Below are 23,884 nucleotides of genomic sequence, written 5' to 3' on the forward strand. Positions count from 1 at the left end.
GCTTTTGTTTCGTTTATTTTTTTCATTCTCATAAAGTGAGAGACACACACCTAATTTACTAATTTGAACAAGAAAACACCAGCACCACACATTTTTTTTTTTTTGTATCATTGCATCAACTCATGAATCATGTTTTTATTTTTTGTTTTTCATTTTTACTCTCTCTAACACTTTTAGGCATTCTATTTTTTATTTTATTAATTAATTCTGTTTTAAAGAAGTTAAAAGCAAAACTTTAAAAAATTACAAATAGGACGTAGTTTTAATTTTAATTCATATTCATTTCTATTAAATTTAATAAAAACTATTTTAATAAATTACTCTATTACTACTTAATAATTTTATTTTATTATTTTTTATATCAATCAAATCTATAATTTTTATGTTGATTATTTTTCACTTTTTATTCTCTTTCTATTTAAGAAATATTTGTTTTCCTTTTTTTTAGTACTTCATCTTCACTCCAAACGAAAACATAACTGATAAGTAATATATGATCACATTAATATATTACAACAAAATGTCATGTTAAATAAAACTAAACATGAAAAGAAAAGTAAAATTTAACAAATTTTTAAAGTAAAATCAGAATATTAAGAGTAAAATATGAGTCTAAATTTAGTTTGAAACTAGTATAAATAAAATATTACATAAAACAACCAGTCAATAATATAATATACGAGTTAAATGTAGTTTTTGATAGCCCAAGTATCCTAATGCATTAATTAAGTCATCAATCAACAATGAATGAAAATGAAAATTAAAGATCAAATATTCTTTCAACCTTTCTCAACTTGTTTTTGTATAAACACTACCCAACACACTCCAAGTTCTTTCCTTTTTACCAAACTCATCGCACTCATATATGGTCAAATATTGATATATCTGTTTCTTTTTAACATTTTAGACAATATTTTTATGCAACAGACTAAATATTTATGTTTTAAAATAAACCATACCAAGTTAGATGGGTCCCTTATATTTATATTTATATTTATTATAAATTGTAAGATTATAATGTAATTTATACTTGATAGAAAATATCCAATTAAATACATTAATGATTTATTTATGATTTATAGTGGAAAAAAGATAATTTGTGCTTCTATATTTAAAAAAAAAATATAATTATGATTGCATTAAAAAATAGGGGATATATATATATATATATATATATATATATATATATTTTACATGATTTGTTTTTTCTTTTCATTCTTTCTAATTTTAAAATATAATTAAGAAAAAAATATATGAGAATTTTTTGTATGCTTATTATAAATATTATAAACTTTCAAATGTTTTTTTTAAATTAATACAGATTAAGATAATTAAGCCTACAATCTTATCATAGATTTCTTTTCCATATTTGTTTGTAGTCGAGTATGCATTACTTTTTTGTTTACATTTAGTTTATGTAAACGATGGTGCAGAACTTCTTAAATACATATCTCCTTATTATCTGATCATATCACTGTATACAATAATATATATATATATATATATATATATATATATATATATATATATATATATATATATATATATATATAAAGAGAGTAGAAGAAAAATAGATTATGCTTTTAGTAGCTAAACAACATTAAATTTGAGAAACTATTTTATTTTTATTGTTGTAGAGACTAAAAAAAGATTTACTACAAATTTCAAAGTTTGAAGACATAAGTAAAAAAAAAATGGTTCTTTACAAATAAATCTATAAAAATGCTAATATAAATTAAAAATGTAGAAATTTACTTAGCGTAAAAACAAAATATAAAAGTAGATGAAAATTTAAAATGGCAGTCAACGACGCTGGAGACACAACAAAATTACCGAAACATTAAGAAATGAAAACTATGAAAACTAGTTAAAAAAAAGTCAAAGTTCTTACCTAATAAAACTTACAGAAGTAGATTGTGAGATATCGAAACCATCCGGGAATCTAAATTATTGTAATTTTTATTTATATAAAAATATTTATTTATATAAAAATAATTATTTATTTTGTGCATAAATCAAAAATTTACGTGATTTTTATAATATAATTTTTATTTGTTAATAATTTATCCAAAATTTATAATTAAGTGTTGAATTACTCCAAATGGAATTTTACTTCAATATCATAGGAATGATAGTTGAAGTGCATACTCATTTTTATTTAGGTATCAGTTTAAGTACAATTTAACGTGTTTTTAATTAAATATTTATTCCTGCATTGTATTGTAATTTTTTTTAAACAGAACTAATTTTTTAATGGTATGAGATGTTTATATAAAAAATCTCATAACTTTTAAAATTTTTAAAATTTCATGTTTATAATGTTTTTTTTTTCTTGTAAATAATTTTAATTTTTATTTGTGTTAAATATATTTTAATTTTTAAAATTTAACACAAAACTGAAATTTATCTCTATTTTAAATTTTAGTTTAAAAATAAATGAATATTATTCTTTTAATTAATTATTTATAATTTTGTTATGTGTCAGAAGATATTTTAAATTAATAGTGTTTGAATTGTTTATCATTTAATAATTTTAACTCAAATGTATTTTAAATATTATGTAACACGTGAAAAAAAAATAACACAATATATCATTTATTTTTTATATTTAAAACAAAAATAAAAATGGATGAAAGATGGAAGAAAGACGAATATTTAACCTTTTTATTTTGATTCGATGCCATAGTTATATTCCTAATACATTATGATTTCTTCCTTCTCCTTTTCACCAAAATATATATATATATATATATATATATATATATATATATATATATATATCAATAAAATGCAAAAAAATACTCAAAAGAAGAAATGTAACAAAAAAAATGTGAACAAATGTCACTAAAGAGAGAAAGGTAACAAAAATGGTAAACGGACAAAATATGAAACATCAACCTACAGCCACGTCCTAATAAAATGTGGATATTATTTACACAACTGAAGCAAAATGCTGTCATATGCAACCCAAGTTTCTATCCCTGATTATGTGATAATTATCAATTTTAATTTATTATTACCACTAACTAAATTTAAGAGTATGAAAATTTGAAATAGGCCGAAGTTTAATTCATGGTTTAGGCGATTGACGCATGATATTATTAGAACAACAGTCTGTGTTGGTTTCATTGGTGGGGTGGAAGCTCCAATCCAATGGCGATATTTTTGTGTATATGATGCACAGTGAACAATCAACTCGCTTCATCAATCTCTGTTGTTGCACTGCCATCAATGTCCACCACCATTTCTTCCCTTCCCTTCTCTCTCCCCCTTCACCACAACTCTAGGGTTTCGTCTTTCTATCTACCTTCCTCTTCTATTCCATCCCAATCATCTATCACCTTTCCCACAAAAGTAAGTTTTGTTTTTCAACGAAGTTTTTTTTTTTTTTTTTTTTACTTAAAAATATTATTTTTATTGATATTTAATCTAATGGGTCAATTGGGTATTGATTTTTTTAATCAATTAATTAATTGTCGAGGAATTTCATTAAATGATTGGATTGGTGCATAAAATACGCAGTTGGTGTATGAAGCTAGTTTAGTTTTCTGTTCTTTATTATTGATCTGAATCATTTGTCCATTATAGAAATGGAGATTTTTGTGTTTTAAACATGAAAACACTTCATCAGAAATTAATGGTTCTGAGCTCAAAGACGATGAATTGGCAGAAGATTTGGTGAAGCACGAAGATGACCAGTCCGATGACCTGAAAAAAGATTGGTTTGCTGCTATTCATTCGGTATTTACTTCATCTGTTCTGTTTTGAATTTTGAAGTTTCTATTCTTGGTTAATGCTTGTGTTCATCTTGTTTTAAAGTGCACAAGCCCATGGGTTTAATTTACATTCAATGGATGGAAATGTCCAAATATACTGTGAAGGCTGTCACTGATTAAAGAAAGATAAACCCTCTTAAATACTATTTTGTTTTAGAATCATGGTTTTAAATTGTAGTTCTGATTCCTTTGTTATTATGTTAGGAATTCCTGTGTTAGACCATGTTAGAAGTGAGTGAGAAGAGAAAAGTGGCTTGTTTAGGCTGTAAAAAAACTTCCCTACGTGTCAAAAGGTGAGGAAAACTAACTCATAAAGTTAAAGACTGTGTAAGGGAAGAGGGGGAAGTGAGGGAGGCAGGAATTTCTGTGGGTTTGAGGAAGGTTCAGTTCTCTTGCATGGCATGCACTATCTTTTCCTCCCGTAGAATTCTAGAGATCCATCTTCATTATATGGAGTTAGTCTCTGTATTTTCTTAAACAATTCAATATCACATAATTAGAAAAAAATCAGACTAATGAGGTCGATGTGGTTTCAATTGTTATTTCAGAGACCTCCAAAACTACACTTTTGTAGCTGTAGCTGTGGTTGCAGATCATAATTTATAACTATTTTTCTCTCTTACACTCATACTATTCTTATATAATTGTCTTTTTGGTGGACCTTTTTGGCTATTTATCCTTCAACCTGTTCTCTATTTACCTTTTATTTAACTTTACATTAAGATTATCATACCCTCAGTTTTTAAGTCCACAAAGAGAAATGGTTGGATTGTTTGTTCAAGTGAATTTCCACTCTGGTCGTTGTGTATTAGTCACTTCAATTCCTAACTAAACAAAATTCTCAACTTTGACCTAGATTTTACGAGATGACAGCCACTTAATCCTTCTTTTTTTTTTTTGTGAAAAACAATTGTAAAAATTAAATTGGAGAATAAGACTATAATGGACTACTTTTTGCAAAGTTGTGGAAGAACTAGAATGGGGTTTACTCTTTTTTCCTTTTTTTCCCTTTCTGTTACCTTTCTAAATTACCTGATCCAAACACAACATAAAGGAAATCTAGTAAGAATAATTATTAGTAAATGGCACAAGTGAAAGTCTCCATAAATCACTAAAAATTAAATCAAAGGGAGAATTATATGTAGTGAGAGAATGATGAGAAAGGAGTCTATGTGCTTTGCCCATACAATGAGCTAAACAAAATGACAAACTAGTTTTAATATTGAAAGTTATTATACAAGATTGAAAAACAAGTCGAAGTACATTGAAATTGGTGTTTCCTAAATGTAAATGCTAGGTATGAGCATTACAATCAAAATTATTATTAGAAATAGTGAGAGTTTTAAACTTGGAGTAGGAAAATAGAAGGTTTATGTATATAAGAGGCAAGACACAAGCTGGGAAACTAATAGAAGCAATCAAGTCGAACTTGTCTGTGTAGAAGACTTTCATTGGATGCTTGACATTTGACATAGAAATATTTAGGATGATACTCAAAGTAAGCATTGTTATCTTGAGCAAATTTACTAACACAGAAGATTCTTTGTAGTGGAAGAAACGTGTCAAAGTTTGGTACGAATAAAATGGATTTTAGATTATGTAATGATGTAAGGAAAGTACAACTGAATGAGGAAATGGGTAAAACTTATCCATTCCATGAAGATCTGACCAATACCTTCAGAAAGAGGTGTTTGTTGAATATTTTGAGCCACAGTAACAAGAAGCACTAAACCAAGGGAACCATGTCTAAGAAATGGCTTGATCCATATTGGTTAACATTGCTTGAGGCGCTTTGGGACAGGTAACATGTTGGGGAAGTAGCAAACTGTGAAGGTTGATACGGATGTTGCAAAGAATGAGGAGGTGGTTGCGTCCAATGAGAAGTGAAATGTGAATTTCCTTGAGGTCAGCGCATGCTTGAAGTGTGAGAGACTTGAGGAGGTTGAAACTGTGGATTGAATAAATTGTATCATGAAAGCATTGCAGGACAAAACTTGAAACATACTTGGCACTGAATTGAGGCTTGACCATCATGACTTCAACCACTGGAACGACCAGTTCGCCACAAAAATTAGTATATTGTGGGTAACACTATCAATTTGCATCTGTTGATCATTGGAGGATGATTATGATGAAGTTTGATCAATGTTGACAGATAGGTAAAAGGATAAATCAGCGTTGTTTTTTTTTTCTTTCAGTACTTCCATATCCATTAAGGTAGATCGAGGGCAAGAAGCATGCCTTTGATGATAACATAATCATACTCGCTATCCCTCAGGAATGGAATCAAGATCTTTGTAAGAGACATGATCTCCAATGGGCGCAAGAGAATTAACAAGTGACTTTATGCACAAAGGAAATTATCAACTGTCTTATTGGCAAAAGAAGAATTGCACAACTCAGAATGCAGCTGGCATGCCTTTGTACCAGTTTGATGATAAAATATGCATGGATCTTCTACCTAATTTCATGAGTTAGTACAAACAAGAACGTGAGAAGATTAGTTTTGGAGAGCAAAGATCGAAGCGATGCTAAGAGTAATTGTCTATTCTTTGTTACAGAAGTCCTTTATATATAAGAGTAGATAGACGTTTAACAAAGTTTGTAATAACTTACTGAAGCAATTAGTTATATAATCAATACAACACAGACGGAAAGATAAAAAGAAGTAAAATGAGAACTATATCTAACAACAATTGATTTGGAAATGCTGTGTAGGACAAGATAAATTAGAGTCGTATAGATTAAGTCTTCATATGTTTTTGGTTAAAATGAATCTGATGACATCGCTCTCAAAAGAATTTCTAACATTATCAAACTGTCTAAACATCAATTTGCTTTTAAATCTTTGCCATCTGACCTTAAACAAGTTGTTAAACACTTCCCGAAGAAGGACAATAGGTGAATGGGATGGGAGTTAGTAATGATGAAGTGTGAGGAGAGAGGGATTCGTTGGTGAATAGTAGGTTCATAGGGAGCAGGACTGCATAGTGGCAGGAAGGAAGTGAGTATTACTATGTTGAAGTGCAGTTAGGGAGGTTATCTTCCTGTAGAAGCTTAGTCTCTAGGTATTCTCTAAGGTTTCTTGATTGTAGTAGCTCTATTAGTTCATTTTGTATTAATCAATAATATTGTGTTCGTATAAATCTGTCATAGAGAATTAAAACATCTTTAGGGAGTCTCAAAGATTGTAATTGTACTGTGCTTTCAACATTTCAGGTCATAACTGTTATTCATGATGTGAAACCGTGGACAGTTCCTTGGACAGCAAAAACTATTGTTCAGGTAAAGTATATGGTTTCTAACTTTTTGATACCATTATCAATGCTGTCAATATTTTGAGTATGTTTTTGTACTTCAGATCAAGGATTTCATGTCTTCTTACCAGAGGAAGCTCTATTTTTATGTTTAGTAAATGAAAAGGCATGAAATGGCCATTCCATTCAGGCCTACTTCTGCATTGCCAGGAATGCCGGTTCCTATTCTTTTATAGTGAATGGGGATTCTTGGCTGTCAATAAGGCAATAAAGTTATTGCTTGACAACTTTACCCCAATGTCAATAATGCAAAAATGATAAAAGGTATTACTTGATTGACAAATAATAATGTGGTTAAAAATGATATTTATTGGTTTACCCACTCTCCGTATTAAAAGGGCTGCAAAATTAATAAATTTCCTTTATATTTAAAAATTATTATAAAATTGACCATCTGAATTTGGAAAACTAAAATTATTACTTCTTTTATATTGAAATTTTTCTGTTCAAGTGCAAAATTGTAAAATAGTTATATATAGCAATCGTAACATTTGATTTTAGAGGAGTTTTTGTTGTCATTAAAATACACTTCTGATTCTATTCCATGTTCCAAATATAAAATATGTTCTTAGTATCATTACATCTAGAAGGACAAACTAAGTTGAATTCTGCAGGTTATGCTCCTCTGGATTGCCTCATTTTGGTTTGTAGGATCTTGGATAGTTCCCTTTTTAGCATACACAGCAGGGTTTAGAAAGGAATCCCTTACATACAGAGGGCAAGCATTGTACAGCCTCTTGACCGATGTTGCTGAAGGTGTGGTTGGGATAGCAATTCTTCGGCATTGTCTTGCAAAGTTTCAACCTCTTTCATCTGATTGGTTCAAATTTGAACTGAAGGGGAAGTGGCAGTTTGATGTTGGTTTGGGCTGCCTTATGTTCCCCCTTATCAATCAGCTATCACAAATGAACCTAAATTTGTTACCTGTTCTTCAATATACTCCAGTTCCCGTCTCAAGTGTAGAGCAATCCATTGTTGCTCGAGACCCTGTGGCAATGGCGCTCTATGCTGTGGTAGTCTCAGTTTGTGCTCCAATATGGGAGGAGATTGTCTTCCGTGGTTTCCTTCTCCCATCTTTAACCAAATACATGCCTGTATGGAGTGCAATATTAGTTAGTTCAGTCTGTTTTGCCTTGGCACATTTTAACATTCAGAGGATACTACCACTTGTATTTCTTGGCATGGTGATGGGTACTGTCTTTGTACGGTCTAGGAACCTCTTACCATCAATGTTGTTGCATAGTTTGTGGAATGCTTTTGTATTTCTGGATCTCATGAAATAAAATATAAGTTTTTGACTATCTTACTTTTTTGGCATTCTTGCTTCTGGATCTGTCTATTTTCCACTCCCTGTCAGACAAATTAAGGTGCACTTATTATGCTTTGATCAAGATTTTGTTAAACTCGGAGAGTTAAAGGGTTAAAAGTTAAAACCAGAAGGGGGAGGAGTAGGTCGGGGTGGGGTTGTGTTTGTCAATATTTAAACACTTAACATCGGTAGTACGATTATTGTCGGCAGAACTGTCAGCAAAACACTATCTAATACACTTTCTTGAACGTGTTCTTCACTATTGATTGAAATCTACTAGAAAACATCTTATTTTCAATGAGTTTCTACTTGATTTTGTAATTTTCAAAAAATTCAACTAAGAGTAAGGAGTGTCAGAAAGGATGTTGCAAATGAGTTTCTCAGGAGACTAATGGTATCATTTTCAAGCTCAAAGTCCTCTCTTATGATTGTCAATGCTGATAAATGTTTGTCACGATCCCGTTTGTAAAGCTTCACATTAAGATGGTTGACAGTCTTTCACGAAATGCAAGAACTTCAGAATTTCAACTGTTTGTAAAGCTTCACATTAAGATGGTTGACAGTCTTTCACGAAATGCAAGAACTTCAGAATTTCATCTGTAGACGGAATTCCAAGATAAAATATTTCAGAAGTCTCTGGAAGATGAACAATGAAGGATGACTGAAAACGAAATGCAGAGCAGAGTATGCTTTATTAAGTTATAGAGAATCCAATATGCAGAGTTTGCTTTATTAAGCTATACAGAATCCAATAATTTATCGGTTGCCTCTCCCAGTCTTAACATCCTTACAAGGTGGCCCCAGAAGGGCACTTAATGACAAATAGTTATAGAATGAGTGCATGTGGTTTGCCTAATGCCTATAGCCACATTTTACCTGCTGCTGAGCTGGTTGTCATGATGCTCCCTTGTGAAATTTATCTGCAATTCAGCTAACTATATTCTTGTAGATAAAAATTCTGTCAATTTTTATCAGAACCACTTAATTCTTTGGGTCCTTCCTGCTTGCATGAATGGTGCAACATTCTTTTCAGAATTAGACTGCATTAATGAGTGTTGTATTTACCAGTAAATACATATTCTCTTAAATGGGGACATGGGGGAGGGGACCAATTGGTTTCAAGTCACTTACTATCCTGGCTCAGTAACTTTTGTCCCAAGAACTTTTGCTGATGCTTACTTTATCCGACAGCTGATGGGACCCTTGTCTGCATTTTTAGCATCTCATAGAATTGCTTATCAGAACCAGTTTGCCCGTTTTTTCATGAAAGCGACGTTACTTTCTTACACATTTAAGCCTCAGAAGATTTGTGTGCAGCTCCACTCAGGCTGCTAGTGGATCAAAAAGCCAGAATTTCCTTACCCCACGACAACCTCATCAGTTTTGCTCTTTAAGAATTCAAATTCGAGTTGAACTCGTCCAAGGGCAACAACAAACAATGATTCTGCATATGCCAATAGGGAATGTTATCGTGTAATTTATCAGTATGTAATATGCATATGCCTTTCTTTAAGAGAGTGCATGATAGTCCCTCTGTACACGTCAATTTGGTTTTAGGTTATTTTTATACCACATTTTAATTTAAGCTTTATTGTACTTTTGCTCCATTGTCAATGGTTAACATCTATAGAAGGAATATTTTTGCTTGGATTTAGTTCTGTAAATTTTTAATCAAATTCTCATACTTTTCTTCTTCAAATCTCCATAATCGAATCATGTAAATAATTTTAAACACTCTTTTATTTAAATCTCACTAACCAAAATATCATAATCATTATTCACCTAATAAAAGAAAACTCAACTGTTCTCTCTTCAAATCCCTACTACACTCACATTCTATAAAATTCCTCAAATTTCATCAGTTTTTTTTTATTATTAGTCTTTCAAATCAATCTATATTACAAGTTCATCCTAAACACTTAATTATTAAATCAAAAAGGAAGAAGTTGAGGGTTTCATATAGAGGAAATTTGATGGGAGTACTGTATTGTTAAAATTAAAAAAAAAATTACTTGTTATGAACCAATTAAGGAGTTAATTAAATTAAATAAATATTTTTACTTGTTATGAAAATTTTTTAAAATTTTTCTGCAAACATTTATTATAAGTTAGAGATCCAAAAAATATTATTTGTTCTTGAGATTTAATTTCGTTTTGATTTGCTGACCTTTACATTATAAACACTCCATTTAACTCTATACGTGTACTAACAACTATCACACCTTTGAAAGTAATGAATTACATTGTTTTTCCTCTTTCTTTTCCATTACTCATTTTATTTATTATTTTTCTTACAATATTACCATAAATTTATTATGTATATGTGTGCGTGCATTCTTTTTCAACTTTTATAAACTATTTCTCATAAGTTGTCCTGGTCCTCTCTTTTTCTTATCACGATCTTTCCCAAAGAAAAGTAAGATACGATTTAGAATCAAAATTTTGCTTTTACACATAAAGGTTTACCGACACTCGCCTTTTAAAGAGCTTTTGGTTATTATCGAAGAAAACTAAAATTTACCACAGCAATGGCTAGTGGCAAGACTAGCTTAGAGAACAATTTCTTGATAGATATATTTAGTACAGTGTTTTCTATTCTAAATTTCTCAAATAAGACTCTAATCTTGTGCACAGTTTCAAAACCACTAAAATACTATGGTACAATGCTTTTTCTCTTCATGAAACAATAATGTTGTCCTAGGGTATCTCGTGAATATAATAATCCATGATGGTACAATAAAATATACAACATATCTATGTCATTTAGGTTGCATGCACATAATAAATATTGTACGATGAGATATTTTATAGTTTCCAGTTTAACCTGGTGTTGCAGGCGTGCAGCAGTTGGAAAGTAATATCACACTGATGAAATCACCTTTCTAAAGTGGTCATGTCCATCCAAATAATATTATTACACAGAACAAGAAGACAATAGAAAAACGTAAAAAACCTTAGTACAATCAACAGCATTGCACATGTTGTTTTAAAACATTGATTTATCGTAACAACAGAGGATTTAATCTAATTGTTCTTCAATTAGGACTTAGTTTTGAGTTTCAATTTACTGAAGGGGTAAAGGGAAAGTTCAAAAGCATGGAAAAGTACTGTTCTGCTTCTGCATATTTTTACTGGATTGAATTCCCAGTGTAACAACATTTGAATATTTATGTAAGTCTAGAAACAAACCAAGTCCTCCTTTATGAAATTTTAAAGCAATAAATGATTAAAAAGAGAGGGTGAGGCTAACTACTGATGAAACAAGACATTATGGGACTATTGGTGGGCTCATATTCCTGTTTCTTTTTCTTCCTTTCTCATTTCCAATTATTAAAACTCTTGTCTCTTGCCAGACAGGCACATGACTAATTCTTGGACAGAGATGATATATTAAGGGTGTGTGTGTGTGTTTGTGTATGCATATAAGTTAAAATATATGCTGCACAAGAGGAGTGAGTGCTTTTGGTAGCAATAAACCTCCTTGTATCCCCTTTCCATAAATTGTCAATTCTTTCCAAGATCCCTTCTATACCTTCACAATACCACAACCATGGAAACTTCTCACCCTCTTTCTATTGAAAGCTTCTCATACAGTTGGTTAGTAAACCTGAGGCCACCATCACTAGAAAGCCTTGAAGCCTCTCTTAGGACTTCCCTTGATGCATCTGATGAAGCTTCTTTCATTGAGATGGACCCAAGAAAACCACCCTCCAAGAGATTCTTTAAGAACTCACAGGACTCCAAATTTGACTTCCCAATTTCACAGTCCCCTCTTACCCTTGTCCATGCAGATGAACTTTTTTCCAATGGCTACCTCATGCCCCTTTTTGTTGAATCACTGCAAATGGAAGAATATGAGTTCTCTGATTCCAACACAAGCCCGGTTTCATCTTCACATGCACCACAGAGTCAGGCTCCTACATGCCCTTCTAGATGCCTTTCCTTAAAAGGGTGCAGAACATTATCAAGGAGAGTCTTTCAGAAGTATCTCAACTTCTTGAGGCCTCTGTGTAGAAGACTGAGGGGTCACAAATCAAGCACTGAAACTGCTGCTAAAAGAGGTGTGTCTGTGAAGAATAGGAGATACTATTCAGACACATCCCCGCGAATTAGTGTGGCCCTTTCTGCTGATGATTGGCGATACTCTTGTGATTCTGAAAGCTCAATATATGAGGCAGTTCTTCATTGCAAAAGATCCATTGGTAACGGTAAGTGCAAGTCCAACATATTATAGATGTCAATTGAACATAGCTGTTCCCATCATAGCATTCTCTGGATTTTGGAGCTCTTACATTTTAATACTTTGATTATGGCAGAGAGAATGAGTTAAGGGAGCTGCAAAAGGGAAGGGAGAAGATGAAGATCAAAGAAAAGGGATTAAACTTAATCCACTGTCACTGTCACTGTAAAACGTTTTATACTACGAAGAAAAAAAGATGACACTTTATTGTTGTAGCTAAAAGCTTTTACACTTGTTGTGGAAGTTTTAACCATATTTTCAGTAGGTGGCATCTGATGGTTCACTAATATTACATGCCGGTGGATTCAAATCAAATTTTAGAAAATAGGGATAAGAAAGAATAACAGTCACATGTGAACTGAATATGCATGAAGCCAAATTATCATCAGCCACTCATCCTGTCACTATTCTCTCATCTGCTTAAATGGCAAAGGAAATTTATTATATGTTGTTAGTCAAGCTTTTTGCACTCAAATCAGTGGAAAATAATAAAGACACGGCTCAATTTTTCTTTCTTCACTGAGGAACCCTTTTACAACAGATAAGATTCTGCTTCCCAATTTCAGTAATGCAAAAGTTGCTGAAATAATTGTATATATCATTCTCTAAACTTCATTCTGTGAATACGTTTTGGAAGAGGAATTATCATAGTCGCAATTTTGTCTCAACATTAAGGCTCTTAAGTTTTATATGATCGCAACACAATTATCTCTGTAATGCTATCATGATGCTACAGAATTACAGCAGTTGGAATCTAAAACCTTTAAGATAAAGATTAGTAATCTTAATTTTCAAGAAGTTCCTAGAAACACAAGATGTCATTACTATTTTATAACTAATGCGTCAAATCCAGACAGGAATATTCCTATCTATCTTGTTCTGAAACATCAATAATTGCCTAATTGGGGTACGACATTGTTTTAGTTACATGCTTATTTTCAACTCTACCAGCCCAAAAGGTTTTTATATTGTCCTAGAGTTATTCATTTTTACAAGATGATGACTAAAACATATTAATGGATGACTAGTTTTGAGTAATTGTTGCGTTGAAATGAAGCTGATTCTTAGTATGAAATGGGACTCCCAAGTTTCCAAATTTTCATACACTAAAATGTGAAAATCAATTTTGAGGTGCTTACATGCAATCTTTTCATGTGCGAAGAGCTTTGGTAAATATGTCAAATATTATGTTGACCTCAATCATCACAAAATGTTTACAAATCCTTATTTCAGAAAGAAAATGTAATCATTGAAAGAAGGTATGTTATAATGATCCCTACAAAAATTAATTTCCACCGAATCAAGCCACGTACCTAACTAATTATCCTCTCATCACTTCAAATATTGTATTATCAATTTTAGTTAATCAAATAGATTTTAGATCTCACATAGTAATTTTTATACTCTTTTTTATTATTTTTTTACATGAAAATGTTTGACTCTTTAAATTTATGTTCAATCGTGTAAACACTTGGTTTACTGGATCATGTTAGAAAATAATTACTCAAATAATACTAATAATAATAAAAATATGAAATAATATAATAATAACAATTAGAGCAATAATAATACTAAGACAATATATAAAACAATAATATTAATCAGAGACCAACAATTATAATAATAATAATAATAATAATAATAAATAAAGGTTTAATTACTCGGATGGTACCCACTTTGGTCCAAGTGTGTCAATCTGGTACCCGCTTTTAAAAAAGTGTCAATTGCATCCCAACTTTTAAAAAAATACTTCAATTAGGTCACTTTCAAACGGAGTTGACTAACATCGTTAGTCAACGTGCCATAGTCTATGGTTTTTTATTTTTTATTTTTATTTTTTTAATTTTTATAAAATTTTTTTAATTTTTTTTTAAATTTTTTGAAAAAAGATAAAAAAAAACGTCACGTGTCAAGTCTCTGTGTGTGACATGTGGCATTGTCAGTGCCACGTGGCATTGTAATGCCACGTGTCAATGTCATTATCAGATGTCATTGTGTTGATTTCGATTTAGTCCCCGTATATGTCTTTTTGTTTCAATTTAGTACCTACTTATGTGTATGTGATTCAATCTTGACCTATTTTTTTTTAATAATTAAAATCCATTTTTTATAAAATTAAAAGTAGTTAAGTATAAAAATTTTACAAAAATTAAGTATTTGATATTTATATTAAAATTTAGTGGTAAAGTCATTTTATTAAGTCATTTTTAATAAAAAATTAGTATAACATTCAGACAAATAGAAATTTTGGTTTAAAATTATTAAGAGACAATATTGTTTTATTTTGGGTTAACAAAATAATAATTAACAAAACATGAGTACTTAATAAAAAAGTAATTAATAAATTAATATGTTAAAAAGTCATTTTTAATAAAAAATATTAGTAAAACATTTTATACAAATAATAAATTTGGTCTAAAATTGAGAGAAATAATATAAATATTAGTACTTAATTTTGTAAAAATATACAAAAATATTTTACTTATTAAAAAAAATGGGATAAAATTGAATTAGATATACATAGGTGGGTACCAAATTGAAACAAAAAGACATATATAGGGACTAAATCGAAATCAACATAATGACATCTGACAGTGACACTGACACGTGACATTGCAATGTCACGTGGCACTGACAATGTCACGTGCACTGACAATGCCACGTGTCACACACAAGGACCTGACACATGACATTTTTAATTTTTTTTAAATTAAAAAATTTTCAAAAAATTTAAAAAAAATAAAAAATAAATAAAAAATACCACAGACTGACACGTGGCACGTTGATTAACGGTATTAGTCAAATCCATCTGAAAGGAACCTAATTGAAGCATTTTTTCAAAAGTTAGGATTCAATTGACACTTTTTTAAAAGCGGGGTACCAGATTGACACACATGTACCAAAGTGGGTATCATCCGAGTAATTAAACCATAAATAAAAGATAAACAAGGAAAGGAGTAGAAATATCCTGGGTTGAGACACGCATAATGCTATCCTTAGATAGAAAACGTCCCTACTGCACAGGGCTAAACAAATACACAATCATATGTGTTTCAAATCAAATGTGTTTCTCTTCCAAGATACAACAACCCGTCAGATCAATCGAGTGCAGCGAAGGATTCCCGTACCTTATGAACACCACTGTCTTAAAGATAATATAGAGAAGAAAAGAAGAACGCTTCTTAGAGAACTCTAGTGTTTATTGTTTCTGTTGTTGTCTTGTATTGTATTCACCTAGATGGTATTTATAGGTAGAAAAGAGAGACAAAAAGTAAATAGTAATAAGAATATAGCCGTTAGCCATTAAAAACATTAATCCATAAATTAAAGGTCTATAAAAACAAGAGTAACAGTAGAATTTTTATTTTAATTATTTTATTTTTTAAATTATATTAAAATATTTCTAAAAGGTCATCCTGTTAAGGCTGAAGTGCAACTTAGACGAGAAACACTTAATATAAATTCTCACTCTCTGTATTCTATAAGGACCACAACCCCAGGTAGAGATGTCAAAATGGGTTTCAACTCGTGAGCCAACCCGGCTCACCACGGATTCGAGCCGGGTTGGGTTGAGAAAAATTCAACTTTTTCAAAAGTGGGTTGAATTCAACCTGGCTCACTTAACCCACGGGTTAAACGGGTTCGAGCCGGGTTGAAGGTGGGTTGGCCCACTTAACTCACCAAATTTTTTTTACAATTTTTTTTTAATTTTTTTTAACTTTCTTTTAATTTTTTTTTAATTTTTTAATAATTATTTACTACTCCTATTATATTTGCTCACAATTTCATATTTTTAAATGCTAGAATGTTGCTTAATTATATTTGAATAGTTTGAATGTTTAATTAATTTGATTGTCAAGTTATATATATGTTGATACTTTAATCTTTAACTATAATCTTTATAGTAAATTACTCAAGTAACCGTTTTACAAACAATTTTTTTCTAAATTAGCATGAAAACGTTTTTTTATTTATATTTTGTTGAATAGTATAACAAAAAATTTGTAATATTAACCATGCTTTCTTAGACTAATGGATACTTTCTTGGAAATAATTTTTCATATATTGATGGTGAGCATGATCAAAACATTGGTTCTTGATTTTACTATGATTGTCATCTCATGGGTTACTTAAAAATTTATTTAAATATTTGAATACTAAAAAAAAAAAAATTTAGGTGGGTTGGTGAGCCAACCCACTTAACCCACCAACCCGTGGTGGGTTGAGCCGGGTTACAAAATTTCTGGCTCACCAAAAAGTGAGTCGAATTGGGTTCACTCATTTTCAACCCGGCTCGTGGTGAGCCAACCCGTATGAGCCGGGTTGGCTCACTTTGACATGTCTAACCCCAAGTTTGAACTTGCATCAAGGATGAGAGTGTAGAGTTGAGAAACATTACATCCCCTCACATCTGCATATCAGCCTAGTGCCACATAAAGACCACTAGTTAATATAAAAAAAACTTATTTTTTTTGTTTTCCATTATCCTTATTTTTCTAGTGTAAGAACTTTTTGTTTTACATAAATAATTTTCATTATTTTCGATGATTCAACTATAGTTTGATATTTAAAAAGTTTTCTCATATCTCCAAAGTACTTTCTATTTTATCATACCATTAACTATACAATTCTTTTACTTTGTGCAATATCATTCTATAGTGTATCAAATCGTTTATAGGGAAAACAATTGATCATTTTCAATTTTTAATACTTTTATTTATTTTTATTGTGTAGAATATTATTTAGATTTTTTATGTTTTAATTCATTCTCAAAAATATAGTTTTACCACCACAATTGTATAAAAGTTTTTTATTTACCAAAATAGAAATAATTTAATGTCATTATCATAAAGTTCAAAAGATGAAAGAGTTATCTTTAAATTCGAAATTGTAACATCCTAATTCCACGATACTGCTATCTTAAATCAATCATACTTCATATCATTATATTAGTGGAAAACATGAAAAAAACCAACAAGTGCACTGGTCATGGGTAGCAAGTGATAAATATCATTCTCTCTCAAAAGATTTATGAAACACATGACAACTTTCACATTTAATAACTTAATTAGACCGCACAGTTCACAAAAACACAATGGAATTTTTTTTTAATATTTTTATCAAATAGTTGGCGTTCAACGAGAAATTAACATAATGTATTTACAATTTGTCAAAACACTTCATTCTCATGCATTCTAAATTATGTCAATTCCATATTCATTTTAAAATCAACTCACAAAAATATTGAAATATTCTTCTTAGAGTCTTTGAGCCTAGGATCACTCATGAAGTTTCAATCCTTGAATCCTCAATAAGTGAACTCATGCATTAATTTCAATAGTCTAAGATTACTAATGAACCAACTTCTATTCCTAGAAACAAACAACCATTACGTGTTCAATTTGAAGTCTAGATTTTAAAGAGATCTCCAATTACCCTAAGAATCACAAATCAAGCATGGAAACCATCTACATCAATCATTAAGCATGAAAATCAAATACTAACTTAAATTGTTGGAAAAACATGTATATATATATATATATATACACACACGCACACACACACATTTATATGTTACTCCCAAAGAAGGATAATTTTTTTAATATAATTTAGATTATTATAATAATGAATAATTAAACTAATAAAATTATTTTTATCATATTAATTATTTAAATTTGGAAAGATTATAGAAATTTTAAAAGTAATATTCCCGAAGGAATAAAATAGTTAGAAATGAAAATTTTTGAATTAACAAAAAGGACAAATTTTTTGAATATAATTAAATTAATTACAATAGAAACAATTAAATTAATAAAAAAATTATCATATTAATTGTTTCAATTAACAATTCAAATTTCTTAAATTATAACAATTTAGAAATGAAATCTTTTTCTTTAGAGTATGGGTTAAAAACATCATGCCTTTTGAAACGAAAACATATTCTTCAAATTGAACTTTTCCTTCTGACATTGATAATTTGTAGGGAGAAGATAAAAATAGGTTGTTTATGAGTGATATAAAGTTAATAACTTATAAATGAATACTATAAAAATATTGAAAACATCTAAAAAAAGGAAAAGACAGATTTAGATAATAACGTATGTCTCGTAATGACTAAAAACATTTGTGGTTTTGGATTCATGGTGCTCTAATATAAATGGATTTGAAACATCCTTCTTTGAGAAATAGTTCGCTAAACACGATTTCAAGTGTAGTATAATTAAAAATAAATGGAAAACATAAAATTTTCTATGATAGTATTATTTTTATCTTTTTTTGCATTTAGCTTTGATTTAACTCAATCAGCGGATTTTCAAATATCGCAATTTGGGGGAAAACCAAATGGGAATATTGCTAAGGTATGAACATTTGATATTGTGTCAAAAAGGAACTGAGATTGTTTGATGGAAACAAAAACATATTCCATCCCAAATTATAGGATATTTTTTGTTATTATTACAATCTTTTAATTGATTTGTTATTTTCTTATTCTTAAGGCTTTACAAAGTGCTTGGACTAAAGCATGTGCATCTACATCTGCTTCAAAAATTGTGATTCCAAAAGGGACATTTCAAATGACACATGTACTTTTGAAAGGTCCTTGCAAGGCTCCTGTTGAACTTTATGTTGATGGCACAATCAAAGCACCGGTAAAGCCAGAAGACATGGGCGGTGACGAAATTCTCAGGATTGACTATGTTAACGGCTTAAGCATAACTGGTAACGGAGTCTTTGATGGCCAAGGTTCCTATGCTTGGAAACAAAATGAATGTTCAAAAAAAGCTAACTGCAAACTGCTTGGCATGGTAAATAACTATTGTTTCTTAAATTCAAATAAAATGTAACATGTGAATTTATCAAAATTATATTTAATTCATTTCTTTATTCTTTTATCGAATGTCACTAGAATTTTGCTTTCAACTTCGTCACCAATTCAATAGTTCGTAGCATTACTAGCAAGGATAGCAAACACTTCCATGTCAACGTTTTGGGATGCAAAAATTTAACTTTTGATGGATTTAAAGTAACTGCTCCACATAATAGCGCCAACACCGATGGCATCCATATTGGAAGATCAAATGGTGTGAATGTTCTTAATACAAACATTGCCACTGGAGATGATTGTGTTTCATTGGGTGACGGTAGTAGAAATGTTCTTGTCCAAAATGTGAAATGTGGACCTGGCCATGGCATTGCTATTGGAAGCCTTGGAAAATATAAGGAAGAAGAGCCTGTTGACAGTATTACAATTAAGGGTTGCACTTTGAAAGGAACTGACAATGGAGTGAGGATTAAGACATGGCCTAGTACGCCAGGAACAATAACAGTTACTAACATGAGATTTGAAGATATTACCATGGATAATGTTAAGAACCCTATCATCATCGATCAAGAGTATTGCCCATGGAACCAATGTACCAAAAAGGTATTCAGTCTCTCACATATTTATGTACTAGTTGATCTTATTATTCAAGTTGCAAAATACTTCATATAGTACAACAAGATGGCTTAAAAGACTAGCTTATATCATTTCTTATTGTTGTGATGATGCAGTATCCATCAAAAATAAGGATAAGCAAAGTTATCATCAAGAATATTAAGGGGACTTCAGCAACTAAAGAAGGATTGATTCTTGCTTGTAGCAGTGGTGTACCATGTCAGGGTGTAGAGATATCTAACGTTGATCTCAAGTTCAATGGAGCTCCGGCAATAGCTGTATGCAGTAATGTGAAACCAAAAATATCAGGAAAGGTCCCTCCCTGCACAGCTCCGAATAATAAAAAACAGTAATACAAATTTGTTTAATAATCTATAAGTGTATTTTTCTTGGAGAATAAGAGTTGTAATTGTAATTGTAATTCAATGTTAAATAAATACTTGAAATTAATTCAAGTAGAATGATAATTATGTATATAGTTCTTTTAATGATAAAGTGTTCAACTACCTTATTGTAATATATCTAACAAAAATTCTATTAGTTTTTCATGGTGTTGGAAAGTATATGGAATGATGTAAATTCGATGTAGTATTTATTTTTTCTAATGGTTTTAAATATGTTTGATTAATGTACGTTACTAAAATAAGAATTAATGATAATCTTATTTTTTATGTTATGAAAGCTTATTTGAAAGAACTCTTTATGTAACATCCCATTTAAATAATAACATAATTAAATGAAATCTTACACTGCATAATATAAAGAGCCAATTTGCGGAGTATAAAGTCACTCTTTACCGTTATCCAAGGTACTTAAAAGGAGATACTAAAGCTCACTACAATGCCTACAAAACTCAAAAGGAGTAAGAGATAGCCAGTATTCGAAATAAAACCTTAGGGGCAATACAATACACGGGCCTTCGCCCTAAAGAAAAGCCCAAAGAGACATGAAGTCCAGCACAGGTAGACTGTGCAGCGGAACCATCCCTTCTTTGTTGACCTCGAGTACCTCTCGCATCTGCTCCCATCAATAAATTGATGATCATCGCAACGGTAGAAGAACAACATACAAGGCATTCAAACAAGCAAAAGTGTAAGCTAGAGCCAAAAAGATTTTATCATGTAATCAGATATACTTTCACAGTCCAATATACATACATCATCCAAGCATGTTATAACCTCTCAATCAATACACTAAGACTCGACTCGACTCATCCAGATACATATAATCTGGTCGGATGCAGCGGATGCTCGCACTTGTGGTGGATACCTCTGTTCACCCCCGAGCTATGTGTTACAAGTGTTACAATGAATCAATTCCCTCACACACAAGGTTAACCCTTAATGAATTTCAGGCCTACTACTACTCTCACCACAAGTCAGTCCGCTCTAAGTGAGACTAACTGACTCCTTAGAGTGTCAGGATACAATCCTTACCTTGAATCCTTACCAAATTATATAGATGGGGCACCACCATGGACACCCACTAACAGGGGTCATGGAATTATGTCCCGATCACTGAAGCACGACCCTGAAATCCCACCTAGAGATTCCAAGGAATTACGCACTGACCACAAACCAATCATGTTCAATCAATCAAGTAATGTTTACCATACACAATATATCATGCCAACCTTTACAACCCATTCTCATTCATAACCAAATGTTGAATCCATACCAACTCATCCTTCCCAAACAGTGAATATATATTTGTATTTCATATCAATACCATGTCTCCTTGATACCAACCATCTAATTTAAATCACATGTCAAGTTCATACTAAACCCATCATCCACAATCCATGAATCACATCACTCATGCATAATCATTTATCACATGCTTTTGATATAACAATTAGATTCAAGCCAGTAATAACCATTCAAGATCAGAGAAACAAACAAACTACAGCGATCTTGCGATAAAACTGCTCTCACTACAGAGCTATGATTCAAGATCGGACCAATCAAAGTCAAAAGCTATGTGTTAAGGATCAGCTGTTAAAATATCAGTTCGATCCAACGGTTAACGAAATAGTAACTTTCATTTTACGAAAAATGTGCAGTGTTATCAACAACACAAATTCAGTGACCTTGCGATAAAAACTTCTCTCACTACAGAGCTCCGATTAAAGATCCGACCGGTCAAAGTCAAGAATTATGTGTTAAGGATCAGTTGTTAAAATTGTAGCTCGATCCAACGGTTAACATAGTAGAAATATTCATTTTACGAAAAGTGTGCAGTGTAGAAAAAGAGTAGCGCCACATCAATCAAACATACTTGCGCACCATACATTTTTATTCGACCAACAACCTCATTCAAGCATCACAACCATACAACAGACCAAAAATCGGCAAAATAACTTTAAAAACATAAACCCTAGCTTCCTTTACCTGGAAAGAGCTAGTCAAAACGACCCCGACCCTTAAGCGAATGAGTAAGACAACTCCAAGAGCATATTTAAGAGCTGAAAATCTCAATACAGAGGAAGCACAAGATTATTACGAGGAACTCCAACGGCAAGCACGAAGATTAAACTAAAAGAGAAGAGTATGCATCGGAAGTAACTTACGTGAGTGAAAGAAATGGGTTGAACTTAGTTGAACTTGGATGAACCCCAAACCCTAGTAGAGGAACGTTACTGTTCTACGAAAAAGGAGGCTATTTTTCTGAAAGTGAGAAGAATGAAAGTGTTTCAGCTGGTTTAGGGGCTTTGGTTCCTTATGGGCCAGTCCTAGGCCTAACTTATTTGGGACAGTCCTTTAAAATAAAAGTAGTAAAGTAAGGTAGTAAAGTAAGTGGTTGATACACTTTACTTCATAACATAATTCAAATGGTTAGTATATTTTAAATTCAAATTTTCTTTTATAATAATAAAAAAATAGGTACAGTAATTATATTCAAAAATTTCCCTTTTAGAAAATAAATTTTCAAAATTGACCATAAAAAATATCAAAAATTTTTATTTTGATATATTTGCTATGTGTCTCTCTTATGAAATTTCTTATTAATATTATATTAAACTGCTACGTTTAAAAGGTCAAGATAATAATTGTACATAGGGATGGCAATTAGGGCCTGGCCCGCAGGCCCGCAAAAAAAACGCGGGGCGGGCCAGGATATTGAGCCCGCAGGCCCGCGCGGGCTCGGCCCGCATAGGCCTGCGGCCCGCACGGGCCGGCCCGCAAGCCCGCATAAAATTAAAAAAAAAAAAAACTTGTACTTGTGTATATTAATTACTTCTTTTATGGACTCTTGCATTAATATTTCAAATTCTTGTATAATTGGAAAAGACAAGTATTATGTAATTTTTAATGTGCTAAAATTTAAAGAATACATTGTGTATGTCATAGTATGAATATGATGAAAATGTTGAATTATCAATTTATCATCTAATTCTCCAAAGTCTTTACTTAATTTTGTGAACTTCTTAAAGTTTCCCAATTTTTAAACATTGAAAGTTTTATCATAAAAAAAATAAATAAATTAAAAAATTAAAAAAAAAAAAGCGGGCCGGCCCGCGGACCCGCGAGCCAACGTGTATGCGGGGCGGGCCAGAGTATGCGGCCCGCATAAAATGTGCGGGGCGGGACGGGCCGGCCCGCGATATGCGGGCCTTATGCGGGGCGGGCCTAAACGGGGCGGGCCGGCCCGCATTGCCACCCCTAATTGTACATATCACATTGTTAGGTTTGTTTAATATAGATATAATTCATTGACAACACTTGGTACTTATAATATTGATTACACATTTTCTTTAAGCAGTTTTATTATAAATTTCGGTTAGTAAGAGAGGTTTTAATTTTT

General features: G+C 31.3%; 3 protein-coding genes across 3 annotated transcripts; all 3 read left to right on the forward strand.

The window, feature by feature from the left end:
• Positions 1-3,028: 3,028 nt before the first annotated feature.
• On the forward strand, positions 3,029-8,399 carry LOC114192621 (uncharacterized). The gene is made up of 4 exons (XM_028082400.2): positions 3,029-3,354; positions 3,589-3,741; positions 6,996-7,061; positions 7,708-8,399. The coding sequence occupies exons 1-4, from the start codon at positions 3,232-3,234 to the stop codon at positions 8,374-8,376; spliced, it is 1,011 nt and encodes a 336-aa protein (XP_027938201.1). The 5' UTR covers positions 3,029-3,231; the 3' UTR covers positions 8,377-8,399.
• A 3,404-nt stretch (positions 8,400-11,803) lies between these two features.
• On the forward strand, positions 11,804-13,161 carry MAKR6 (membrane-associated kinase regulator). The gene is made up of 2 exons (XM_028079402.2): positions 11,804-12,610; positions 12,719-13,161. The coding sequence occupies exons 1-2, from the start codon at positions 11,953-11,955 to the stop codon at positions 12,730-12,732; spliced, it is 672 nt and encodes a 223-aa protein (XP_027935203.1). The 5' UTR covers positions 11,804-11,952; the 3' UTR covers positions 12,733-13,161.
• Positions 13,162-18,837: 5,676 nt separating this feature from the next.
• On the forward strand, positions 18,838-20,596 carry LOC114192572 (polygalacturonase-like). Its single transcript, XM_028082333.2, has 4 exons — positions 18,838-19,001; positions 19,140-19,448; positions 19,550-20,068; positions 20,197-20,596. The coding sequence occupies exons 1-4, from the start codon at positions 18,873-18,875 to the stop codon at positions 20,431-20,433; spliced, it is 1,194 nt and encodes a 397-aa protein (XP_027938134.1). The 5' UTR covers positions 18,838-18,872; the 3' UTR covers positions 20,434-20,596.
• The last annotated feature ends 3,288 nt before the right edge of the window (positions 20,597-23,884 follow it).

Source organism: Vigna unguiculata, chromosome 7, assembly GCF_037176805.1.
Source record: "Vigna unguiculata cultivar grain cowpea cultivar isolate G323 ecotype 2 chromosome 7, ASM3717680v1, whole genome shotgun sequence".
In the NCBI taxonomy this organism is placed as follows: Eukaryota; Viridiplantae; Streptophyta; class Magnoliopsida; order Fabales; family Fabaceae; genus Vigna; species Vigna unguiculata.